Source organism: Hemicordylus capensis, chromosome 6 (assembly GCF_027244095.1).
Source record: "Hemicordylus capensis ecotype Gifberg chromosome 6, rHemCap1.1.pri, whole genome shotgun sequence".
Classification (NCBI taxonomy): Eukaryota; Metazoa; Chordata; class Lepidosauria; order Squamata; family Cordylidae; genus Hemicordylus; species Hemicordylus capensis.
Window position 1 is genome coordinate 44,422,053 of NC_069662.1, and position 24,361 is coordinate 44,446,413.

Consider the following 24,361-nt stretch of genomic DNA (forward strand, 5'->3'; position numbering starts at 1 on the left):
TGTTACATGCTTCCCTGCACTCAATGATCCTCCAATCAGCTTTGCAGCCTCCCATAACTCCCCCTCCCCCACCTTAAGTCAGGAAATTATTACAGTTACCTGCTGTATAACTTCTAGTCTGGTTTTTACTTCCCAATAAGCATGCTTTGTATTTTATGTGTGCAGCCCAATCCTATGCATCTTTACTCAAAAACATGTTTTATTGAGTTCAGTGGGGTTATGCCCAAATAAGCATGCACAGGACTGCAGCCCGGCAGCCGTATTCTGTCCGTATGTAGAAGTAAGTCATCCTGTGTCCAGTGGCACTTACTCCTAAATTAGCGAGCATAGGATTGCATCTTTAGTTAGTTAAATTAAAAATAAATTAAAATGTCCCAGGGCAGTGGAAGGGGGGATAGCATTGCTTGTTGTCACAGGAAATATCTAATAGGTGTCTGTGACACTTGCACAACCACATTCCATACTGCAATGGAAACAGATGTGTTATCTGGAGAGTGCAGGGAAGAATGGTGTATCACTTCAAATGCATACTCCATATGGAAAGCTCATTTCCCCAGGTATAAAACATTGTATGTTCAACGCTAGAAAAATGTAGTATCCCCCAGACAGAAGTACATCCCGGAGGGATGACAAGTGGGAAATAAATCACATCTGCTCAATACTTGTGCAAAAAATTGATTGCCTGAGATCCAAGCATGTCCCTGATTGACCAATCCTCTCTCCAAACTGAAAGCTTGATTAAGACTTTTCAGACACACTGTCTCTATCCTAATTTCTTTCCCTTGTCCTCCAGGTGTGGAATGGAGGAGTGAGAGATTAATAAGGCAGGAATCTGAAATAAATGGGCCAGGAGGGATCCTTCTGTGCCCAGTCAAGAAAATAAAGAAGATTTTAGGTTCAACAGTAGCATTTTAAATCTGCATTCCTCTCTCTGCAAGAATGTGGGTGTAGTCTGATGACCAGAATTCCAGACTTGAGGAGGTACACATCTGGGATGAGGCAGATGATAAATACATTTCTTATAACAAATGCAGTCGTAGGCTATGAAAGGCTGACACTTACCAAGGCGATCTGCCCAGAAACAGCTAAGGACTAAATAAAGTTGCTCCCCGCCCCCACCAAGTGGAATTTGTGGTTTGCCTGTCCACCAGAGTTGTTAGCTTTTCACTCCTCCAGCTCTGTGTCTTTAACAGCTACATGGCAGGTAGATGTTCAACAGGACCATATTTTCCCTGTCACTAGACCTCCATGAGGGGGAAATCCATGTTTGTTGAATTTCTACATGCCCTTGTTACAAAACTGCTAATAACTGAGAATGAAAACATTTCACCAGCCCACACCTAAACTTAATAAATCTAGGTGTTCAATTAAAGGCTGAGAGAGCTCAAGGCCTTCCAAGAGCTGCTACTTGCCGACAAGGTGGGCCTATTTTGAAGTTAGCCTTTCAAATTATATTCTGGCTAGTTTTAGAACAGAGTTGCCCTTTTCCTTTACAGTAGCTAATGGAAGCATCTTCTGTGCAGCAAAGACAAAGGAGCAAAATAAACCATGGAATTCTCCAGCACAAAGCTCAGGAGCTGCACAAAGCAAACCATACAAGGTCATTTCTAAGCTTATTAATTAGTTAATTGTTGTTGCATTTACGTAGTAACAAAAAAATTAGCTCCTTGACATCTAAAAATCAACACAGGAGCTGGCAACAGAGAGAAGCATCAGTGTTCAGTTCAGTTATGTGTACTTAGCCTTTGGTTGATTTCTTAGTTCTCATCCCTAATGAAGTCTTTTGGGCTTCACAAAGCCTCACTCTACAATCTAAACCCCAAGAATTGATGATGATGATGATGAATGCACCTTCATGCTACGCATACATGTTATTTTCAATAATGTTGGTTTTTTTTTTAAGAGAGCGATAAGATTTCTGCGGGTGTTGGGGGAGAATAGCCTCCAAAGCCACACACATGCCTACTTTCCAAAGGTGTCTTTCATTAAAGCATGACGTATTTCTTTTGTGGGGCTGAGTTGCTCTTAAAAAGAATGCCATTGAACTTTTCTTTCTAAATTCAAAAGCTATCAAATGCACTTTATTATTTCATATTCAGGACACCACAGTCCCCTCAAAAATACACTCTGAAATTTTAGAGGCCCCTGATTCCCCCCCAACAGTTTTAATCTTGCTACCATTTGAATATTATTATTTCTTGTTTACACAGTCAGACAGGTGTTATTGAGTGGTTTGTTTTACCCAGACACCGAGTCCTTCCCAAGGACTTGGGATGGCTGAATTGGGAAGGACTATTTATTTATTTTTACATTTATATCCCGCTCTCCCTCCAAGGAGCCCAGAGTGGTGTACTACATACTTGAGTTTCTCTTTCACAACAACCCTGTGAATTAGGTTAGGCTGAGAGAGAAGTGACTGGCCCAGAGTCACCCAGCTAGTTTCATGGCTGAATGGGGATTTGAACTCGGGTCTCCCTGGTCCTAGTCCAGCACTCTAACCACTACACCACGCTGGTTTGATACAGCTATAAAGGAGAGAAAGATCTTCTGGGACTGGCTGAGTGGAAGTATCAATCCTTTCCTCTGCTGTAATCTCACTTGTATAAACTTGGCCTCAACTTCTCACCTAGGAGATTGCCAACTTCCAAGCAACCTGGAAAACTTACTTTCTACCACTACTGATGCAACAGGAGAAGTTACACTATGCCTCCTGCCTGTTCTGTTGCATATCCTCCTCCCAGCATCTGCTGAAGCCAGCAGGACTTTCATTTAAGGTGGGACCCTGGAAGGAATGGGGAGGAAGGAACAGGAGTGGCAGCTTACTACTACTATTTATATACCACTTTTCAACAGAAGTTTCCACAGCGGTTTATATAGAAACATTAATTTGTCAAGTTTTTTGTAAACCGCTTTGGGAGGTTTGTCTGAAAAGTGGTATATAAATGCAAAGTAAATAAATAAATAAATAAATAAGTCTCTCTTGCCACAGTGGAAGCATCACAGGTGAAACTAGGGTCTCTGGTTTGCAGCCTGGCAGGCCTTTCCCCACTTGTTTGAAAATACCATCTGTCTCATCTGCGGGGGTGGGGGTAGCACAGACAGAGGGTTCTGTTGGGAGGAGAAAGAATTAGAAAGAAATTTACACAAGGTTTTTGGAACGATGAAAATAGATCTCGGTGGGATTATTTATGAGGTCTTTATTCCTCCCATCACAAAAAAATTTGGGAAGCTTATTTCTGTTTACTTGGCCTATTGCATGCTTGGCACACACTTCACTCTGGACAAAGCTTTGCCAAGAAATGCCCTATGTCAGGGCAGGCTTGTTTGCATGATGGCTGAGCAGACCTGAAATGAAGCTCCAGAGCACAACACAATACAGAATTCGCCACACCCAATTCCTGCTGCCTAGATAACAAACAAATATGACAAACACTTATATACCGCTTTTCAACAGAAGTTCCCAAAGCAATTTACATAGATATAAACAAACAGCAGGGAGATAGGTTCAGCGTTGCAGGCTCGTAGCGCATGTGAAGCGGAGAGGCATCAATTCTTCTAGCCCTTTCCATGCACTGTCCTCAGGAGACATGGAAAGGGCTAGAAGAATTAGATAGTACATAGAAAGGACCAGTACCCCAGTCCACCTGGAGTATTCAGAGTTTATGACAAGTCACTAAAGCTGCAGTTCTAAAATAATCTGCTCCCAAAATAAGTTCGCTGGAGAACCAGCATAAGATGAACGAGGGCTACAGCCTAAATGTGCAAATGAGCAGCAGGTGATGTTCAGGAAATTCCAGGGCAGTGGGCAACAGCAGCTCTACAGGGCTTGGGAGACTATCCGGGGAGCCAGAAGACAAGACTGGCCTGGAATATAGCTAAGAGGGTTGAAAAGTGTGACACGTTCCTAACAGAGGGGTGTCAGTCAGGATACGGGGCTGGAGCAGTCTCCTTCCTATGCTTTAGACATCATTGCTCAATGTTTTCCAGTTATTAATAACAAATAAATTACTACTTCTAATTAGGCAAAGAAGAACCTTTCAAAGTGGTGGTGATTCTCTCATATTTAGCAGGTGAAGAAAAAGTGACCCAATCCAACCCCCACATAGTGCAGTCCCAGCAGCTGCTGCTGCTGGTGTCTACCTTGTGCTTGCTTTTAGACTGTGAACTCTTTGGGGTCAGGGAACTTTCTTTTTCTTTGTAAACTGCATTGAGAACCTTTTTGCTGAAAAGCGGCATACAATCGTCCCTCGACAATCACAGGTTCCCCAATTGTGGATTTGTGTATCCGCGACCGGGAAATTGTGACCGATCTCGCCAACTATGACCCAAGTATCCACGGCTTGGCGACCTTTTGGGGAAATTTGTGGGGTTTTAGGGGTGATTTTGGAGGTCAGGGGGTCAATTCCGGGGGTCAGGAGGCAGTTTCCGGGGATTTGGGGGGGGTGTCATTTCTGAAGGTCAAGGGGTCATTTCTGGGGGTCAGGAGGAATTTTTTCTATTTTTTAACTGTATTTTTTTGTCATTTTGCGACTGCAATTCCCCTAACCCCATTTTTAATGATTCCCTATTGCTTCCCAACCACAGATTCACCAACCGCAAGGGTTTCCTGGAACGGAACCCTCACAGTTGGTGAGAGACAACTGTTTAATAAAATAAATATTGCTTTCTATCAGCTTTGACTGGTTTGCCAACTGTGCTCTTTCCTGTGGTGCACAGGCTGGTATCCTCCAGGCTTGACTACTGCAATGCACTCTATGTGGGGTTGTCTTTGCACATAGTCCGGAAGCTGCAATTGGTGCAGAATGCTGCAGCCTGATTGGTCTCCGGGACATTTTGTAGAGACCATATTACTCCAATTCTAAAAGTTCTACACTGGCTACCAATAGGTTTCCAGGCAAAATACAAAGTGCTGGATATTACCTATAAATCCCTTAACAGCTTGGGCCCATGGTATTTAAGGGAATGCCTTCTTATGAACCCTTCCGCCTATTAAGATCCTCAGGCGAGGTTTGTCTGAACCTCCAGGCAGAATACAAATTTATTTAAAAATTAAAAGAAATTTTAATTTATTAGCACCTAGATCCATGGTCAACTCATTGACTGTTTTCCTGACTCTTGTTATAAACTATTAAATGGCCCTGAGCAATTGGTCTGCACACAAAAGATGCAAATCCTCTTGCAAAAAAGGTTACTTTGATCTGTGCTGATTGGTGCCTTGTTGTTAAATAAAATGACTACAGAAAATGCTGTTAAACTACATTGTTGTTTTAGCAGTGTAATCTTAATTGTATCCACAAGTGGATTTTGGACTATGCAGCATCTTGTGCACATGCGTACCCACCCACCACTTGAAATGGTACCTCTGCAGAATTAACTGAAGACTCCCTTCCATCTTTATAGAAAGGCAAAAAGGGTCTGAACAGTGCATGGACTCCCAGTTTTGGGAGTGGCCTGATTTTCTTTTGTTCTTCCCTCCCAGGAGCAGCACAAGCAAAAGCAGGCAGCAGAAATCACTAAATCAGGGGGCTTCCCTACACAGCCAAAATGAAGCGGAGGACTGCTCGACAAGAACAAGGGGCAGAGCCTTCAGAGCTAGGAGCCATCAAGCAGCAAGGGCCAGGCTGGCTGCTTTCAGAGTTTCAAGAGAAGAAGCTCAGCATGATCCGCAGATGGCTTTGCCTCCAGTGGCCCAAAGCTGCTGCCTCCCTTCTCCTCCTGTGCTGGCTGGGGCCACGGCACATTCCCTGGTGAAGGGCCAGAAGGCAAAGTCTCTCCAGAAGTGTCAAAAGGCTCACTGTCTTCCGAAAGGTCAAAGGGCACACTCTCTGGTGAAGGTTCGCAGGGCGCCCCATGGATCTTCTCAGGCTAAGGTGAGGAAAACGCATATCAGTGGGCAGCAACGAGGGATCCAAAGGCTTCTGCACCAGCACAGCCATCAGGTGCACAGGCCAAGTCATTTCAATGGCAGCAGGAGCGCACAAGCAAAGGAGCCTACTGCAGCCCGGGACCCAAGTCTTAGGTCTTAGCCGTCAGTCATTTCCACTAAAGCTCCCCCGCCTAGAGATCATTCATGTCACAGGCTACCAGGTGAGTAGTTATTTCGGCATTTCCCATTGTCCTCGGAGGTTCAGCTGATGGGGACTCTGAGAGGAGGGCCCGCTTGTCTAGAGAGAGGGGCCCTTGCAAAAAGACTCATCAATGGCTTTCCCCCCTTGGTAAGTGGAGGGGAAGGAAATGGCTCCAGCTCCTCCCACCCTCTTTTCTGTTCCTCAAAGCAGAACCAATGGGACAGGACAGGGTTAATGTAATTTATTCATTCATTCATTCATTCATTCAATTTTTATACCGCCTTTCCAAAAAGGCTCAGGGCAGTTTACATTACAGGGTTGCAGAACCACACATAGTCCCAAGGGACAAATTGCTCCAACACCTGTCAGAGGCAGACCGAGTCCTTCATTACCTCTGAAGCTCAGGCTACTGCTCTGGGGCTCTGCCTCCTTGCCTGGAGAGCGAAAGCCTTAAAGGGGCAGCCTTCTGGCCAGTGGTGGCTGGTACCGATGAGCAGGGCGCAGAAGCAACAGCAGCATCTCCCTTACCTGCCTCTTGCTCTCGTGCTGCTCACCCCGCGGGCGGGCTGGACGATCGCCTGGTTGTGCCCAAACTAACTGCTAACATTCCCTTTTCTCAAGGAAATGTTATCAGTTTGATTTCGAGGCAAATGGCCAGCCCTTGAGGCTTGGGTGGTGTGAGCAGTGCGCACGCATGAGAGGCAGCCAGGGTAGAGAGATGGGGAGATCCAGTGGCTGCTTCTGGCCTAAGTCTGGCACTCCTTGTCTCTCTCAGATCTGCCTAGCCTGTTACCAGCACTAGCATGAAGATATTGGGGAGTGGAACTGTGAAGGAAGAACCTGCTCTTTGGGGAGTTTGGGCTCTGGGGGTGACATTTCTAGGGGTTCTGGGGTTCCTTCAGGCTCTGATCTGGTGTTGCAATCTGGGACTGTGTCTAGTTGAGCTCCTACCTCCTCAGGATCAGATTCAGTCACAATTCAGGTGAGGATCATTACACACACTCAGCATGAGGCAGAAGGGCTGCTGCCACCAGAGTGCATCCCGCTTTCTCCTCATTCTCCAAGGGGAAGGGTGAGAGATGGCAGCCACTCACTGGACTATCATCACTACCTCTCACCCACTCCCCGTAAGCTGGGACAACAAGGGAACATGTTGCTTGGGACAGGGTGGGGGGCAGAGTGGCAGCCCATGGGGGACCCACTGAATAGCTTTGTCCCTGGGTAGCCAGAAACTTGGTGCCACCCCTGCTGTGAATGTCTGCTCATTATGGTTCTCACTCACTCATTCACTGAATGCAGCCACATTCGCGCCTGTTTTGATCTGATACTGAAGGGTGTATAGTACTGTGTGGTCCTATTGGACATTCCCAGCTCCTTCATTAGAGAGAGCCTCACTTTGGGGGTGGGGAGGGAATTAAAAAGGAGGCTGTGTTTTGAGGGATGTTTTAACTAGCAACGAAATGGAGGAACTTCCACTTCCAAGGACTCAAGAGTGTTTTCACATACTCTTAAAGGTGCAATTAACGGCATGTAATGAGAATATAAAACCTACGCTGGTCAGAATACTTATTTGCACTGCAAATCCCTCTTCTCTGCTTTCACAGTAACTATCGTACGTTCTCTTACATAGCACAGAAGTTCAAAGGCAAGTTAAATCTCACATGTGAAAACATCCAAAAAATTAGAGCCACTCGTCAAGTATAAAGATATGGGTATTTTTAGTTAATTATTAGGCTTTTAGCTGATTATTCAGATAATTAAATTATCAAAATAAATGTTCATATTGCAAAACCTAAATCAAAGATGCCCTTTTTAGAATTCTGAAGCAAATGAACATTATATTAACTCACAAGCCTAGCATTCATTATTAGAATGAAAGGCCAAATTTCAACCCTTTCCTCATCAAATTTGGCAATCTGGAATTCCCTAACCTTAACTAGCTCCTCCTACCCCGATTTTGATTTTAAGCATGAGCCTTATGTGTTAGATCTGAATACTAAATAGGGGGGACGACGACACCCAACTTGACTTTTTATAATACACAGAAATAATACATGATAAAGGATAAGGGATTAAAAAATAAACATATTCAGGAGCTACCAATATTGTGGAATATCTAAACAGAACAGGCTGATAGTGATTTCAGTTGAGCACCATTTAATTCATTTATTTGAAGTTCTTAATGCTGGAAGGAATGCAATAATAGCTTCACTCTGGAGGACAAGTTATGGCTTGATTCTCACGATCAAAATCAAGGTATGAGGAGTGTCCAGTCAAGCTTCTAGTGTCCTCCTGATAAATGGTGTTATGTTCACAGACACTGAGGTAGGAGGAGGAGGAAGAGATTGCCTACTAGCCCTGATGTGGGTGGGACGGTGGCGGCCAACCCACTTCGTGTACCCAGCACGGTTGCGAAGGTGGAGGAAAAGAATGCCCTGCATTGCTGCCCAGATTGGGGCTAGCAGACCACCACTTCCCTCTTCTCCTACCTCAATGTTTGTGAACACATGATTGTTTCTTGGAAGCATGCATAGGGCTTGAAGCTTGGCTGAATGTTCCCCCTATGAGCCCTATGTGTTAGCCCTGAATACTAACCAGGTAAAAGACTACCATTTGACTTTTTAAAAAAATCAAGTTTTGTGCACAGAGAGCAAATGCATCTATGTAGCCTTAATAGCAAAAGTTGCCTAATGCCTAAATTTCTTTATCTTCTTTTCCTTTTCTGAAGCTATCCCTGATATACCACCAGATAATCTGCAGAAGGTGGAGTGAAAGGCACACTTGCAGGTGTAGTCTAAACATCCTGAGTTTTGTATTCTAAATGTTTAACTTGCTTTTCCTTCTCCGGACATGATAGACAATCAACAAAGGCTTCCTGTTCTGATCTTTGTCCTGCCTTGTAGGTGAACAGCAGATCTAGAATTCACTCCAGTGCTCTGCAAAGGGGGCCTCAGGTAGGCTTTGTGGATTCCTTTTGAAGCAAATGCACTGCTAAGAACTAAACACTCCAGGGCAAGGTAGGAAAGGCTCCTTTTCTATGCTGGTGTTAACATCCAAATGCATCTTTTGGCTTTGCTCCCATGACTGTCAGTTTTCTGAGTTAACAACTAAGACATCCTGAGAAAAGATATGTTTTTTTCAGATGAGTTTTCTCCAGTTCTTCTGGACTTTTTTCACTTTGCCCTTCTCCATCACCCCCATGGCTACAGTCACAGTGTGAGTAGTTCTCACAGTCTCACTGAACAGCATTACAGCTGGAGTGCAAGTGGAGAGAAACAATAGGTGCTTGTTTAATCGGTAATTCAGCTACTTTGTCTAAAGCCATCATGGAATGCACTCTCGCACCCAATTCCAAAGCAGTAGGAGAGCTGAAACCAATCTTGACTGGCAGTGTAAAAGGAACTGAAAAAAATGAAAGAACTCCTGGATTTCAGAAGAGAGCTGGCTTTAGAATTTGGGGTTGCTTTAGTTAGCATGATGTAGTGGTTAAAGTGCTAAGCAGAGGGAGGACTGAAGAGACCCTAATTCAAATCCCCACCCAGTCATGAAAATCACTGAGTGATCACTGGATGATTGAGCCAATCATTCTCTCTCAGCCTAACCTTGTTGTGAGGATATAAGTAAGGGGGCCATGTATACCATCCTCAGCTGCTTGGAGGAAGAGAAAAAAGAAATAAATGAATTATTATTATTATTATTATTTTACATTTATATCTCGCTCTTCCTCCAAGGAGCCCAGAGTACTACATACTTGAGTTCATACTTGAGTTTCTCTTTCACAACAACCCTGTGAAGTAGGTTAGGCTGAGAGAGAAGTGACTGGCCCAGAGTCACCCAGCTAGTTTCATGGCTGAATGGGGATTTGAACTCGGGTCTCCCTGGTCCTAGTCCAGCACTCTAACCACTATAACACTTTGGCCTTCTTAATTAAATGTGGACCTAGCACTGCCTGCCTGTATGCTTGATCCTAGACCTCTGGAAATCCCTGCTTATCCACTTATTTAAAAAAAGAAGACGACCATGCAGAGCTTATGTTTCCAGTGCTTTCTGTCCCAACGGAAACTGACCCTATAAATGCTGTCCTAAGCATCCTCTTTGTGTGGATGTTTGCAAGAGTCCTATATACCTGGATCTGCAGCTTGATTTGCAGCACTAGATAACAGCATGTATGTAAATAGTAGCTTGAAAGAAAATAAGCTCTGTAAAGAAATGTGATCAGAAGCCTTATCCTACTTTACCCATAATGCAATGGGTTAATTACTTCCAACTTAAAAGTGTGCTGCATTCACTTCTTTGGGTACCACAAATATGATAATAATTGTTTTTACACCATCAATATACATGGCACTTAGCAAAAAAGACAAGCCCCTGCCCCAAGGAGTTTACAGTCAAAGTATAAGCTGGCTATGTTTTTTATACTTCCCCAACTTTATCTTATTGCGAATACCAATGGGAAATGTTGCTTCCTTCCTTCAGTCAGTCTGCTTTTACTCTGGACTGTGTTACGCTGTACAGCTCAGTATGTTGAGACAATGCAAACAGCATTCCAGCAAGGCCAAATTGTCAGCCACAGTAACTTTAAAATAAACAGCAAGCTAGCAAAATGTTAATACTACATCACCAGATTTTCCATTGTAAAAGGGATGAGAAATACCGTGCATCTGGATACAGAACACTTTAAAAAAAAAAAGTCTAGGAAAAGTGACCTTGAATGCATTTTCTGAACAACCAGAGACTATTGTGAGGTTATGCTGGTTTAACGGAGCTGATGGGAACCACAGAGTTGAATTCTCTGGGCGTCACTTGGGAACTGCAGCTTTTCAAGGCCATGAGCGATACCAAAAATAGATGGAAGAGAACAATCCCAAAGCTGGTTCCCAGGGGAGGGCAGAGCCATGACCTTATAGGGTCTATAAGCGCTAACTGGGCTGGATTTTTACGGCTGAATGACAAAAACGCATTTGTCAGAATCACCTTTTGGCATCCAGAGTTACAAGTGTTTTCCTGAAGAAGAGAGACTGCTGTGCTACACGAAACTCCAAGGAAGGAGGGAGCCTTTGACACAGCTTAATGGGTTACGCTTCAGGATGTGTCCGAGTGTGAATCTGTGGCTTTCACCATATCATTGACTTCTCTCCATATTTTGCTCTCAGTGAGATTAAAGTTGCCATCTCTTTGTGGAACGGGTAAGACAGCAGGGTTTAGATGCTAGAGTAAACAATGGTAGGGTAAATGCTAATTGCCAGCAGGGATATGTGAATTTCATATACAACATGGAACTCGGAACCCTAGAAAATCATGGGGGGTAGGGGTTGTGTGTGATAAGTTTCTAGTCCTTGTGGTTGTGCCTGGAAGCTTGGAAATGTGCTGGCAGTCCCTAACAAAGGTTCACGCCAAAGGGGGCTTTGGGTACAGGTGGTCAAGTATGGGAACCCTGTAGCCCATATCATGTTCTCTTCCTTCCCTCAGATCCTTGGCAATTCAAAGCAGAGAACATCAGTACTTCACCAATCTACACTTCAGAAAAATGTAAAGAAACTTTAGAGAGAGAGTCTTTACCAAAACTGTGCCAGTAGGTACACATGCAAAATTAAGTGCATCTGAACTGAGGGTATTTAAGCAGGGATCTCAAAAGTCCAAGCACTTTCTCCATCTGCCCCAAGCTCCCTCTGGTATCTTTAAAAAATGAGAGGAGATTAGCATGTTAAGGATGATGCCCCAAACACAGATGAAGGGGAACCATTACATGATATAATTCAACGATGTGGGAAGAACAAAATCAGCCTCAGTTGCATTTAAATATCACCACCTATCTATAAACAGCAGCACATTTTGAAAAGCAATGCAAAAAATGGGGGTGGGGGGTGGGGAAATTTGAATTTTTCAGGACTGCTCTTACCCAGGTGGGAAAACAAGCAGCGTTTCCAAAGTGCAAGAGGTACTCATACATGTTCACTTCCTCAAGCCAGAACAAATGCCACACCCTCATTCTGTTTCCACAAAAGGCAGATTCACACACTGCATTTTTTAGCATACACCCAAGATGTTTTCCATGTACATGTGAAAATATAAAGTGTCTGTGCGCAGGGGGGACAAGGTTGTGTTTGCAAACGCAAGTGTCATGTACACATACACTCATTAGAGAGCCAAGATTAACTATGGCTCCCTGACAAACGTACTCTGCACTGTCTGAAAAAAGCTCACATGTGGAGGGAATTTGTCATTCTCAAGTGCCTTTTTGAGATCACTTAATGATGATTACATGGTAGAGCTGTTCTCACAATTATTATTAGGGTTGGAGAAGCTGGGTAGGAGAGTTTTGCCTCCAACCTCGTTCTGAAGCAGAGGACAGAAACTGTGTGGGCCACGCTTGTCCTACCCAGCTGGGGCTTGACAGATGAGCATGCGCCCTGCCTCCAACCTTGCTTTTATCTAACACACAATCAAATACTGGGAGCACGCACAGCTTCCAAACTAAGGTAGGAGGCTTCCTCTACCCTAGTTCCAATAGTGAGGACAGCCCTATTGCTTAGCATGCTTCCGGATCCCTTACATTCACATGGTCACAGTAAATTTCAATAGGGATTGTGTAGGGCAGGGTTAGGTCTGCCCTAAAGAAACAAGCCAGAGGTGACCGAAGAAGGCAGGGAATGGTAGAAGATAGGGCTGGCAGCTCTGGCTGAAGCTATTCCTGGATATTTTCTTCTTCTAATATTTTTCTCATTAAGCCATTGAAATCTCCAGTATTGTTTTCAATACTTGTGGAGACTGCCGATTCCTAGAAACTCTAGGTCAATCCTGAAAGTAAAACAACCCTAGAGTAAAGGGACAGACCCTGGCTCTCCTGCTTTTCAGTCCTAACAGCAGAGAAGAAAGGTTTCATCCTCCGAAAGTGCTGCATTTTGCAAGCATCAGGCCATACGAAAGGCCCATCCCCACCCATGCACATTGACCTACTCAATCTGATGGGGCTCTGAAGCAATCATTAAGATACATACAGCAATATTCACATGGTCACACCCATGCAAACCACCTTTTTAATAACTTCTGAAGATATCTGCTGTCTCTGATGTGGCTGATGTTAATAATTTGTCTAGATTACTCCTCAACACACACATACACAATTACTTCCCATCTTGGTCATCCTAGGCCAGATTTTCCAAATGCTCAAATCAGATAGTCTTTTGTAGGCTATATGCTGCTAGTTCAGAAGAGGTGCAGAACAACATTAGCTCTATTGTTCTTGTACAGAGATCATTCTCCTGGACCTCTCAGTGGCTTTTGATACCATCGAGCATGGTATCCTTCTGGGTTGGGACTTGGGGACATGGTTAAATGGTGGCTCCGCTAGAGTAGGGCCGTACTCACAAGGTGGTGCTTGGGGATGCCTACTCCACCCCTTGGCCTTTGGCCAATGAGGTGCCCCAGGGATCGATTCTGTCCCCTATTCTGTTTAACATCTATATGAAACCTCTGGGAGAGGTAATCCATGGGTGTGGGCTGCGGTGCCATCAAATGCTGATGACTCCTAGCTCTATCTCTCATTTAAATCAGCAAACACTAGGAGGCAGGGGATACTCTGAAATGGGGTTTGGAGGCTCTTCTGGACTGAATGGGGGCAAACAAGCTGAAACTTAATCCAGATGAGATGGAAGTGCTCTGGGTTGGTAAAACTGATCATCCTTCACGGGCTACCACTCCGCTTCTGCACTAGATTCAAAGTGCTGATCTTGACCTTTGAAGCTCTACACGGCTTGGGCCAGGGTACCTGTCAGACCTATTTGCCCGTATGAACCTGCCAGCGCCCTCTGCTAAGCATCTCAGGCCCGGCCACTAACAGAGATCCGGCTGGCGGGGCCTAGAGACGTGGCCCCTCAGTTGTGGCCCCTCTGCTTTGGAATGCCCTCCCCGACAAGCTTCTCCATGCTCTCTCCATGCTCTCTCCCACTCAGTGCTTTTAAAAAATAATTAAACAGGCCTTGTAATGTTTTATCTGCTGCTTATATCTAGTAGGCTTTTTAGTTCTCAGTATTTAGTTTTCTATTAATAATTTGTAATTTGAAACTTTAAAAATGTGTAAATTTGTTTTTAGTCTGGTCTTTTAACTTGTTTAACTTCATTAATGCTTTATTTTACATTGTATCTGTTTTGCTGATGTTGTGAGCTGCCCTGAGCAGTAGTGTGCTGGAGGGGTGGGGTCTAAATATTTTAAATACTAATAATAAGTATGTTAGCAGTGCCGTCCACTCCTCAGCCTGAAAGCAAGCTATTTCCAGTGTGCAAGACAGAGCAGTTCTGAAACAAAGCAAACAGTGCCAGGCAGGGCGAGAAGCATCCAGAACAACAGTACAGGCTGACCTCAGTGGGGAAAAATCCCCTTTTGAAAGCAAATTATTTTTTTCACATTGTATGGGGAGAAAAGTTGTCGCAACAGTGCAAAGTTCTGGAATATACACATCACCAGCACTTTTCAGGGCCTCTACAATCCATCAGTCATTGTGTGATGGGCTGCATGTGGGAGAGCTGGTTTAGTTGCCTTTGACAGCCTGCCTGCTCGCTGGGGTAGCATTTATTCATTGTTTCTGCAGACAACTTTGCAGTGTACAAAGGTGCTTTATCATTCTTATCTAATGTACCTATCACAACAATCCTGTAACACCACCTTAGTTCCTTCATGACTGCAACAAGTCTGTGAAGCCAGATACCATTATTCCCATTTTACAGACAAGCTAACTAAGACTAATCAGAGGGTTTCGCTAGGGCCACCCAATGAGTCTGCTGGGATGTGAACCCCAGACTCCAAGATGTATGCAAAATGTCAGGCCCTGGGACACGTGGTCTCTCCATAGTGGCTAGAGCATGGTGCTTGGAAGTAGAGAACCAGTTTCAAGTCCCAGAGTAGCCATGATGCCTACTGGGTGGCCTCTGAAAACCACTTATTTCTCAGCTTAGCTTATCTCACAGGGCTGTCATGAGGCTCAAATGCTTCTCTGAGCTGCTTGTTGGGAAAGGAAGATACAAAACAGAATGAAAATAGTGGACGCTGAAACAATATACAGAGAATGCGGATTCGGGGTGCTGTAGGAAAAAACATCCCTGGTTTCCACTTTTCATCTGCATGACTTACACCGGTTCAAAGGGTCTATCTTTATTAAGCCTCCCCCTTCAGCACTAGAAAATGGGTCTGTTCCCTAGCTATCAGGGATGGAATTAAAATGGGTTTGGAGTGACTACTTGAGCCACTGAATAATAAGCCAGATGTACTTCAAGACATGCCACCTTACTGGGATGTTCCTTGGATACTTCTGATGACTCAATTTGGGGGGAGGGGTTTAGGGGAAAAAAATCTAATCTACATGATCTGAAAAAGCTATCTTTTCCACATATGATCAACATGTGATATATGCCAAGAAAATATGTATGTTTTGTCATCTGCATTTATATCCTTCCCTTCCTCCATGGAACTCAAGAAAGCAAGCAAGGTTCTCCCTCCCTCCAGTTTTTCTTCACATCAGCCCTCATCAGAGGTTGGCTTAGTTAAGAATCAGTGGGAGACCAGGATCACCCTGTGAACTCCATGGCTGAATGAGGATTTAAACCTGGGTTTCCCCACTCCTTGTCTGACATTCTAAGAGCTACACCACACCAGCAGCCTTCTAATGATGATGATGATTTTCATGATGGTGATGAAGACACTTGCAGTCCAACTGTATGCATGCTTATTCAGAAGCAAGTCCCCAAGTTCAATGGGGCTTACTCCTAGGTAACTAGGCAAAGGATTGCAAACTCAGTGTAAATATTGCACTTCTGACTAAATTCTCTGAGCAGTCCATGCACATTATTTCAGGAACCATTAGAACAACCAACCATGTACTCTAGGAGAATATAATCATCTCCATATTACAGATGCAGGGCTGAGACAAATTAGTTAGTTATTTGTTTAATGCCATCCAACTGGCTCCAGGCTGGCAATATGAGTCAGGAACTTTGTCACTCTTGGCTCATTCTCTTAACCATTACACCACACCAGTCCAACACCTAACCGAACCACCATCTGGTTTATTCTATGGGAATTGGACTCTGAGAGTGCGCTATTGATTCCAAGGCCTACTTCTTGCAATCTGCAACACTTGGCACCCAGGCCTCAGTTGAGCACTTATTCAAAATCAGGCTGCTCCAACACCCAGGAGGATTTTATTTATTTATTTATTTGACATTTTATATCCCGCTCTTCCTCCAAGGAGCCCAGTCATTTTGCTCCTGTCATGGAATTATTTAGTCTACAGAGAAAGGGGAGAGAAAATACTTCAGACAAAAGGGTGCTTGTTCATGCTGGAGCTAGGTTGCTGGGGGCCCTGGCACATTGTATATGATGTCCCTGATCTCGGGGAGAGGTGGTGGGCAGCAGCTTCTCCCAACCTCTCTATAGGTAAATGGTGGGAGATCTTTGGTGGTGGCGGCAACGGCGGCAGCAATTCCTCTTTCTGCAAGGGTCTCTGGAGAAAAGCTCATTGGGCAGTGCGGAGGCTGGGAAGAGGAGTTGTTGCTGCGTAAGTCTCGTGGACAAGGGGAATATCCTCAAGAGGATCCTTGGGGGATGCTTCCATTGGAATGGGGATGCTGGGCACAGCAACAGTGTGGGTCTGTCACCCAGTTCACACCACCAATGCCTCCAGTACTAGGAGATGCAGTGTCAGCTGGCCAGGTGAGACCTCTAATGGCTGTGGGCCCTCAGTGAGCCCCAACCTGGCTGAGCTCAGAAGCTGTCCCTGGTGTTTGCACGAACAGTTGTAAAACGTTCTGAGAAATAATGAAGCAGGCGGATTTCCCTAATTTCCTCTCTTTATTTTTTCATCCTCTCTTTGCTATATCCCACCCACTCACTTTTCAACCAGTGGGGCCCAAATCTTCCCCAGAATTATTTACAGGGCTTCCGATTAAGTGTATTTATAAACTTGGTCTGGTGGTGTTCGTAACCCTTATATACTGGAGTATTCCCGCCTTTGAGGCATGATATAATTGGGAATGCTCAAGCTGTGAATCAGAGAGCTATATTGGTCAGCTACTTGCCAGATTCCTCCACCAGACCCCGTTTCATGTTGCGGTAGTAAGAAACGCAGCTACATTTTTGCAGGGTTTCTGTCTCAAGCACCTCTGGAATCACACTGGATTTTTTTCATTTTTGTCCCTAAGCTGCAGGTTAAATCATCTCATTTTACCACATTTCCCCTCCATCACAGGCTCCAAAGACCAGACCACCACAGAAGAGGAAGCCTGGCTTGGAGCTGCATGTTTTGGTTTGTTTGATATTTAAAAGATCTGAAGGTTGGCCTGGAAGTATGCTGGAAACAGAGCTGCAAATCGGAACAAAGCGCCTCTCACTGAAACAGCAAAATGTTCCAGGACCTGAAGGGTCAAGGACTCCAGACGAAAGAATCTGTGACTGATGCAGCATTAGATTTACTTCTGCAGGCAAAGTAGCAAATGCAAACACATGGGGGGAAATGTTGTCACCAAACCCAACAAGCAGGAGTGCATTCGCTGCCACTCATCTTTTCTAGGAGAGGGCAGTTAAATAAATAAACCGCTTTCCCAAATTAATAACGCAACATGCATGTTAGAGAAACTGAGATGGGATTTTCAGTGTTTGTAGCTTTAAGGATATCAGTTGGCTCCCTGATGCCATATGACTAAATATCTCCCACTCCACAGTGTTCGACAAATTCCCACAACGTTTGCACTGGTGTGGGTTGCTTAAGGACAGCTTTGGAATCTTAGCAGAATCTCAGTGCAATGCATTGTAATGTTCAGCTTTCTCCCGCTTTAAGATTCCAGTGGTAACTTGAGTCCTGAAGATCCTATATATGGTGTGTTGTAATATGCGAGTCTTCATAAGCCCTATATAGGGGGCAAGAGGCACTATCATGCTAGCCCAGAGGGCCTTTACGCCAATCAAAAAGACATGATATCAAAAGGCACCTTACCTGGTAGATCATGACTTTGAAGTTCCTACGCTTCAGCAGCTCTGCCTCATTGGATTCCAGCTTCTTGATTTGCCCAGCTTGCTTTTCCAGGTTCTGCCGAACTGTTTTCACATTAACGCTGACCTTGCGGACCTTCTCCAGCATCTTATTAACCGTATTGCTGGTGGTGGTGTGAGCCTTGGTGAGCTTGGCCAGCTCCCCTTGGATGCTGGCCACCACACCATCCATCTCTTGCTGCCTCTCCTCCAATTGACTCTGTGTCAGCTGAATCTGATCAACAGCCCCAATGATCTTGTCCAGAAGAGTGAGCACCATAACGCCATTGATCTGGTCAGATTTGATGGGCTCCTCACCTGCTGGCTCCTCAGAGACCTCGGAGGCCGTTGGCTGCTCAACAATCTCAAGGGTGGTGTCTGCCATGGTTGCTGAGGAGTCCTGACTAGCAGAGCCCGGAGAAGTCTGACACTGCAGGGACAAGAGAGAGGGAAGGAGAGGCTGAATCTGAGATCTTTCAGAACTGGAAGGCGAGCCAGAAGCCAAGAGCGTAGTGCGTGGATGTATGCTTCAATTGAAATGGCACAGCCCTTGCAAAGCTGTCTGGGGAAACTGTCCTGCAAAATTTTCCAAGCTCTCAGGCAATTGGCTGACTCCACCTCAACTGGAGGAAAGAAATCTCTTGCCAAATGCCTGGTGGACCCACCCCTTTTTTTCTGAAATGATTAAAATAGTTGGAGAGGAGGCAGTAGCTTCAGCATGCAAGCACAGGCAGGGTTCACTTACTCACTTGCTCTCTCTCGCAGCGGAATGCAGAACTCCACACTCTTAACAGCCTCTGCTTTTGCTAGACAGTTGGGGGTGTGTGTGTGGATTCCTAGGGAGATTTCTGAGAAATCTGACAGAGGGTAAAAAACAAACAAGTGCTTTGTGCAAAGCTACCAGAGAGAAACTGACCTGTTCTGAGCATAACTGCAAATGCTGAAGGAGTAGCTGCTTGGCAACAACTGCACAGAGTTACAGCTGGGATAACCTGAAGACTTCGACTTTAGCCAGGTCTGCACAAGGCTTCATGTTTCTTTTTAAAGGCCGCATGTGACAATTTAGTACACATGTTGCTCAAATCACTCACCACACATAGCTGGCTGTGCTACTGAGATCATAAACAGAGATCTGCTCACTAGAGCCAGCACGTCCAGCTCAAATACACTTCAGAAAGCTTATCTGCATGAAAAGGGGAGTTCTTTGGTATGTGATGAAGATAGATCAGATGATTGTACAGCAAGGACACACTTGTCTGCTGCAGCTATCAACTGTCAACTTTCCGGAGAGGAAACACAGTGTGAAATCCAATCCTGAGCTGGATCTGTGCAAAGGGCTGGTTTGAGGATAACTGTGGCTGTATTCTGGTGCAGTCTATAAAGGCAGCAAAGGATGCCTTCTTGACAGCAATTTAACATTCTACCCTCCTCTGGTGCATGGTACCCATAAAAAAGAAAATCCCAAGATCTGTTTCTAATAACCAGGAAAGAGGCAGACGTTTCAGAAAACATTTCTAGTATGCAATAGTTCCCATTCCCAATATGAAACAATAAATTAGTTTATGGGGCTATTCATATGACTGTGCAGGCGGTCTGGGGAAAAGGCAGGGTTCAACCTACCCTCCATGAGACAACCAGGCTCCTCATGAGAACAGCCTCTATGAATGGCTGTTTTGCAAGTGAGTCCAATAAAGCTGTTTTCTTTGTTTTATTCAGTCACCTCTGGCATGGTGAACCTTGACCTCTCCTTATGATCCACAATGTTGGGAAATCTGGTGCAGAGCTTGGATCATGGATGTGAGAATCCCATGTTCAAATCCCTGCTTAGCTTTTATTTATTTATTTATTTATTTATTTATTTGATTGATTTCTATACCGCCCTTGCAAAAATGGCTCAGGGCAGTTTACACAGGGAAATAAATAAATAAATAAATAAGACGGCTCCCTGTCCACAAAGAGCTCACAATCGAGTTGTCTGGATGGCCCTGGGTAAGTTGCTGTTTCTGTAGTGGGTGTAGCACATCTCTGAGTAAGCAAACACTATGGCAACCATCAACCTGCTATACTTTAGGCTCTTTCCAACTCTACGATCAATTTCAGAGACAATAAGCTGGATATCACACCCTCCAGCTCCAGATTTGGCAGGGCTGCCCACTACTCTGGCCCTGACACATGGCATTTCTTGGCAACCAGGATAGTGAGCAAAACCCCTCCCTCAAAATCAGCCAATGTTATACATTTCAGTACATCTAAAGTCACGAGTGTCTTCTCTTTGTGCCCCTCCTGCCAGTAACCCAGAAAGAACTCTTTTATGTTTACTTGGAGGCACACCAGATGCTGTGTCGAGAGCAGTGGTAGGCTTACCATGCAGACCAGCACACACAAGAGGCCTGTTTGGAGAATCACTGGCCTCAATACATGATCAGGATGGGGTTACACTGGGAGTGCACCCTCCCTGGCATCACTGGATGACATCCTGACACTAAAGATATCTCGTTCTTTAATCACAAGAGGGTTGTTTATCTGAATCACTCCTCTACACATGCTCCAAAGCCCTGTTTAAGGATGCTTCAAGAACACAATTAAAGGACACCCTGACAGTGCAATGGGACATCCTTCAGTGACATCAGGGTGTGCACGCTCTTGACACGACCCCATCCTGGTTGCATGTTGAGGCTAGTGATCATCTGATCATCCAGCCCAAGGTGTTAATTCTTTACTGGCTGCAATTACAGAAATTGGCAGATAATTGTCCCTCAAATACAAAACAGAACATTTACTTGCAAGCAGTTGGTATAAATAACTTTCAAATTCACTACTTGTCAACATCTCAGGAGACAGGTCATACTCCAACATTAGTGGTGCTAGGAGTATTATCTGTCTCCTGAGATGTAGACAATTGTCAGTATGAAAGTGCTAAAAAAGTAAAGATAAAGTCTTTGGTAAAGACTCCTACTGAGATCTGAGAGACCATTTCAGATCATTTGCTTTTCCATTATACTAATTTGTTTGAATTGTACAGGTATGTACAGCAAAGTTACTTTCAGGAACTGATATCCCCTTTTCTGAGAATAACTTGAATGAAACTGTGTTCAAGTAATGCCCCTGACATATTTCGATGACAGATATTTGGGAATTCTGATCAATCAACTGTTATGCATATGCAGCCTAAATACAACTTAGCATTTTTATAATACTCATGAGTGCTCAAAGCACTTTGTGTTAATTATCCTGTTGTTATTCTTACAATGTTATGGCAAGTATTATTATACTGATATTTCAGCTGAGGATGAGAGGGAGTGGTTTGTCTCAGATTATCTAATTAATTCACAGCACAAGCAAGATTCTGATAAGTAGTTCCATCTCTTAGGTACTATGGAACCTGCTCCCTATGTTGCCCATTATATCATATATGAATAGAAAACAGTCCATCTTGGGGCTTTGTAGTAGATTAACAGGATGTTTTGATGCTCAAAATATTTGTTTTTGCTATTTAATCTAGACAAATAAGTTTCCTATCAAATGGCTCTTTCTGGGGTAGTTGCTGAAAAGCTCCATACAGTCAATTGCTGTGTGTGTTACAGAGGTAATCTAAGTTAACAGTTGCACTATTTTTTAAGCTTCTCATCTTTCCTAGTATAAACCGTTTTTTGCAACTGTAAAATAACAAATGGATGTATTGTGTTGCATTGCATGTATGCAGCACCCTTTTTTGTTATTTCAAGCTCTGTATTGTAATAGTCTGTGGTTATGTAGAAATAAAGACTAGCTGACTGACATGACATCTGAGAGAAGCACATACTGCAATATGCTAGCAGCCATCCCTATGGTTTACTCTTGTTGGGGTGAAGCTGTGGGGAAGCAGCACAGTGTGCATGAATGTACATACACAGCAGAAAGCTTACACAGTGTGTGCAGTCACTGTTACAAATACAGTCGCTACCCCCTTGTGATGCCTTATTAGGGCATATCTGTACGCTATGACAGGAGACACTTGCTCATTAATAGCTAAAACTACTCGGCTAGAACTTATTCTGGCTTTGCATCCTATAATCCTGACAACCAATTTACAGAATAGAATTCTAAGCAAGCCAATAAAATGCTGGCTAGCTGGCAATCCTAGACCCATGTCTCTTTGATGACTGCTTATGTGGGCTTCATGCTTCCTTCCTGAACCCTCTTCAGAGATGCCTGCAGTTACAGAATATAAGCAGTAGGAGAAGCTAAAGTAAAGTCGGTGTTGATTCCTGGAGACCACAGAGCCATGTGGTTTGCTTTGGTGGAATACAGGAGGGGTTTACCATTGCCATCTCCCTTTCAGCATCATCCTATATCACTGCTGCCTGATACAGGTGTTTCCCATAGTCTGGGAAACATACCAGTGGGAATTCGAACCTGACAGCCTCTGGCTTGCTAGTCAAGTCATTTCCCCGCTGCAGTTGTAGTTTAACTGGGGAAACTGAAAAGGTTTTCTGGGACATAGGAAGCTGCCATATACTGAGCCAGACCATTGGTCTCGTCTCTCTAGCTTAGTATTGTCCACCAAGACTGGCAGCTGCTTCTCCAAGGTTGCAGGCAGCAATCTCTCTCAGCCCTATCTTGGAGATGCCAGGGAGGGAATTTGGAACCTTCTGCTCTTCCCAGAGCAGCTCCATCCCCTAAGGAGAATATCTGACAGTGCTCACATATCAAGTCTTCCATTCATATGCAACCAGGGCAGACCCTGTTTAGCTAAGGGGACAAGTCATGTTTGCTACCACAAGACCAGATCTCCTCTCTTCTGGAAAGTGTTGTAAGCAAAGGGTGCCTCTTCTTAATGGGGTACTGTATATACTCTTGCTGAACTGGGATGCAAAAGGCTCTCTCTCCTGCCATGGCTATCAGTTGACACCATGATGCAATAAAAAAATTGGAGGGACCATAGCTCATCACATGTTTTGCATAGAGATGATCCCAGACTCAATTCCTGGCATCTCCCATAAAAATCTTTGCTTCAGTCTTGGGAAAACTGCCAGTCAGAATAAACAGCACTGGGCTGGATGGAACAATTGCTTGACTCGATATAAGAAAGCTTCATATGAAGGCTTCCATTTACACAAGGGACACAGTGACTCCGTGGAATACTTGACAGTGATCAACTGACAATACCTGAGTATTCAACCAACCAACATTCCAACCCCAAACCCTCACCCTCAAGTTAGCAAGTTTGTTTTTATCAGGTTGTTCCACATATGGTCCCATATGGTGGAAAGAGTAATTCCTACTGGGTTCTTTTTTCACCACATGTTGAAAATAAGGGACCATTTCACAGAAAAATATTTCCTAGGGCACACCCATCTTTCCTAACCCATCCCCAGAAGAGAAACAAATGTTTCCAGTGTTTTGAGGGTGATGAGTCAGTTTGCATTAAAAGGATCTAATTCAAGCAGGAGAAAAGCAAGAGCTTTTGCCCATATTACTCATATGACATCTGCTTCAGAGACAAAGGCTTATGCTATTTTCAATAAGATCCTCTAATATGCAGGGATGAGCACACACCCTGGAACTTACAGTTCAAAATGCTTGTTTAAAATAAAAATAAAAGAGCACTAGAAGCCCTGATGTGGGCTAGAAGGCAGGGCCCAGTTTGTCAGATTCTGTCTTTAAAGCATGCGATGCAAATGTATCAAAAATGTTTCTTAGCACCAAAGATTAAAATATAAATGACAGAATGAATGAACCCTATGGCCAGTGTTCCCTCTAACAAGGATTTCCAGATGCTGTTGACTACAACTCCCAGCATCCCCAGCTGCAATAGCCTTTGCTTGGGGATTATGGGAGTTGTAGTCAACAACTCCCAACAAACCCTTCCCCTAAGATACATGACAGGCAGAAGTGTAACTGATGAAGCTTTTTCTCAGCACAGAGAGTGTGGTTGCAGCAGCTGAATTTCTGCTTTTGATAAGCAGTTAAAAGACACTGGGCCTCAATAAGTTAATGGGTGCCAATATTATGTGTAGCAATAAAAAGTAGTACTCCTCAGTACAAAAAGAGTCATATGACTACTGTAGAATAAGACCAGATCTTAAAACAACAGCCATGAAAGTTAAAGACTCTTTTGTCTCTTTCTACATTGCATTTTCTCTATGGACTTTCCTTCATTTTTAGAATTGTTAACCTTTTCTTCTGGTGGAGCAGTAGGGCTAAAAGGTTGCTTCCCATGTTACACAACTCCACAGGAAAAGCACAGCAGGAGTTTGCATTAGAACATGATTATATATTTATTATTGAATAA

At 44.1% G+C, this 24,361-nt stretch overlaps 1 protein-coding gene across 3 annotated transcripts in view; it reads right to left on the bottom strand.

The window, feature by feature from the left end:
* Positions 1-24,361, bottom strand: part of CAVIN1 (caveolae associated protein 1) — a 43,478-nt gene that overhangs the window by 17,708 nt on the left and 1,409 nt on the right. The window contains exons 2-3 of one of the 3 annotated variants that reach the window (XM_053260558.1): positions 18,833-18,944; positions 18,053-18,517 (exon numbers count right to left, since the gene is read on the bottom strand). In XM_053260558.1, the coding sequence (XP_053116533.1) occupies positions 18,053-18,472 (420 nt within the window). In that variant the 5' untranslated portion in view covers positions 18,473-18,517; positions 18,833-18,944. Of the gene's footprint in view, positions 1-18,052; positions 18,518-18,832; positions 18,945-19,003; positions 19,020-24,361 lie in introns of those variants that run through there. The other 2 variants (XM_053260559.1, XM_053260557.1) reach the window with 2 other exon arrangements.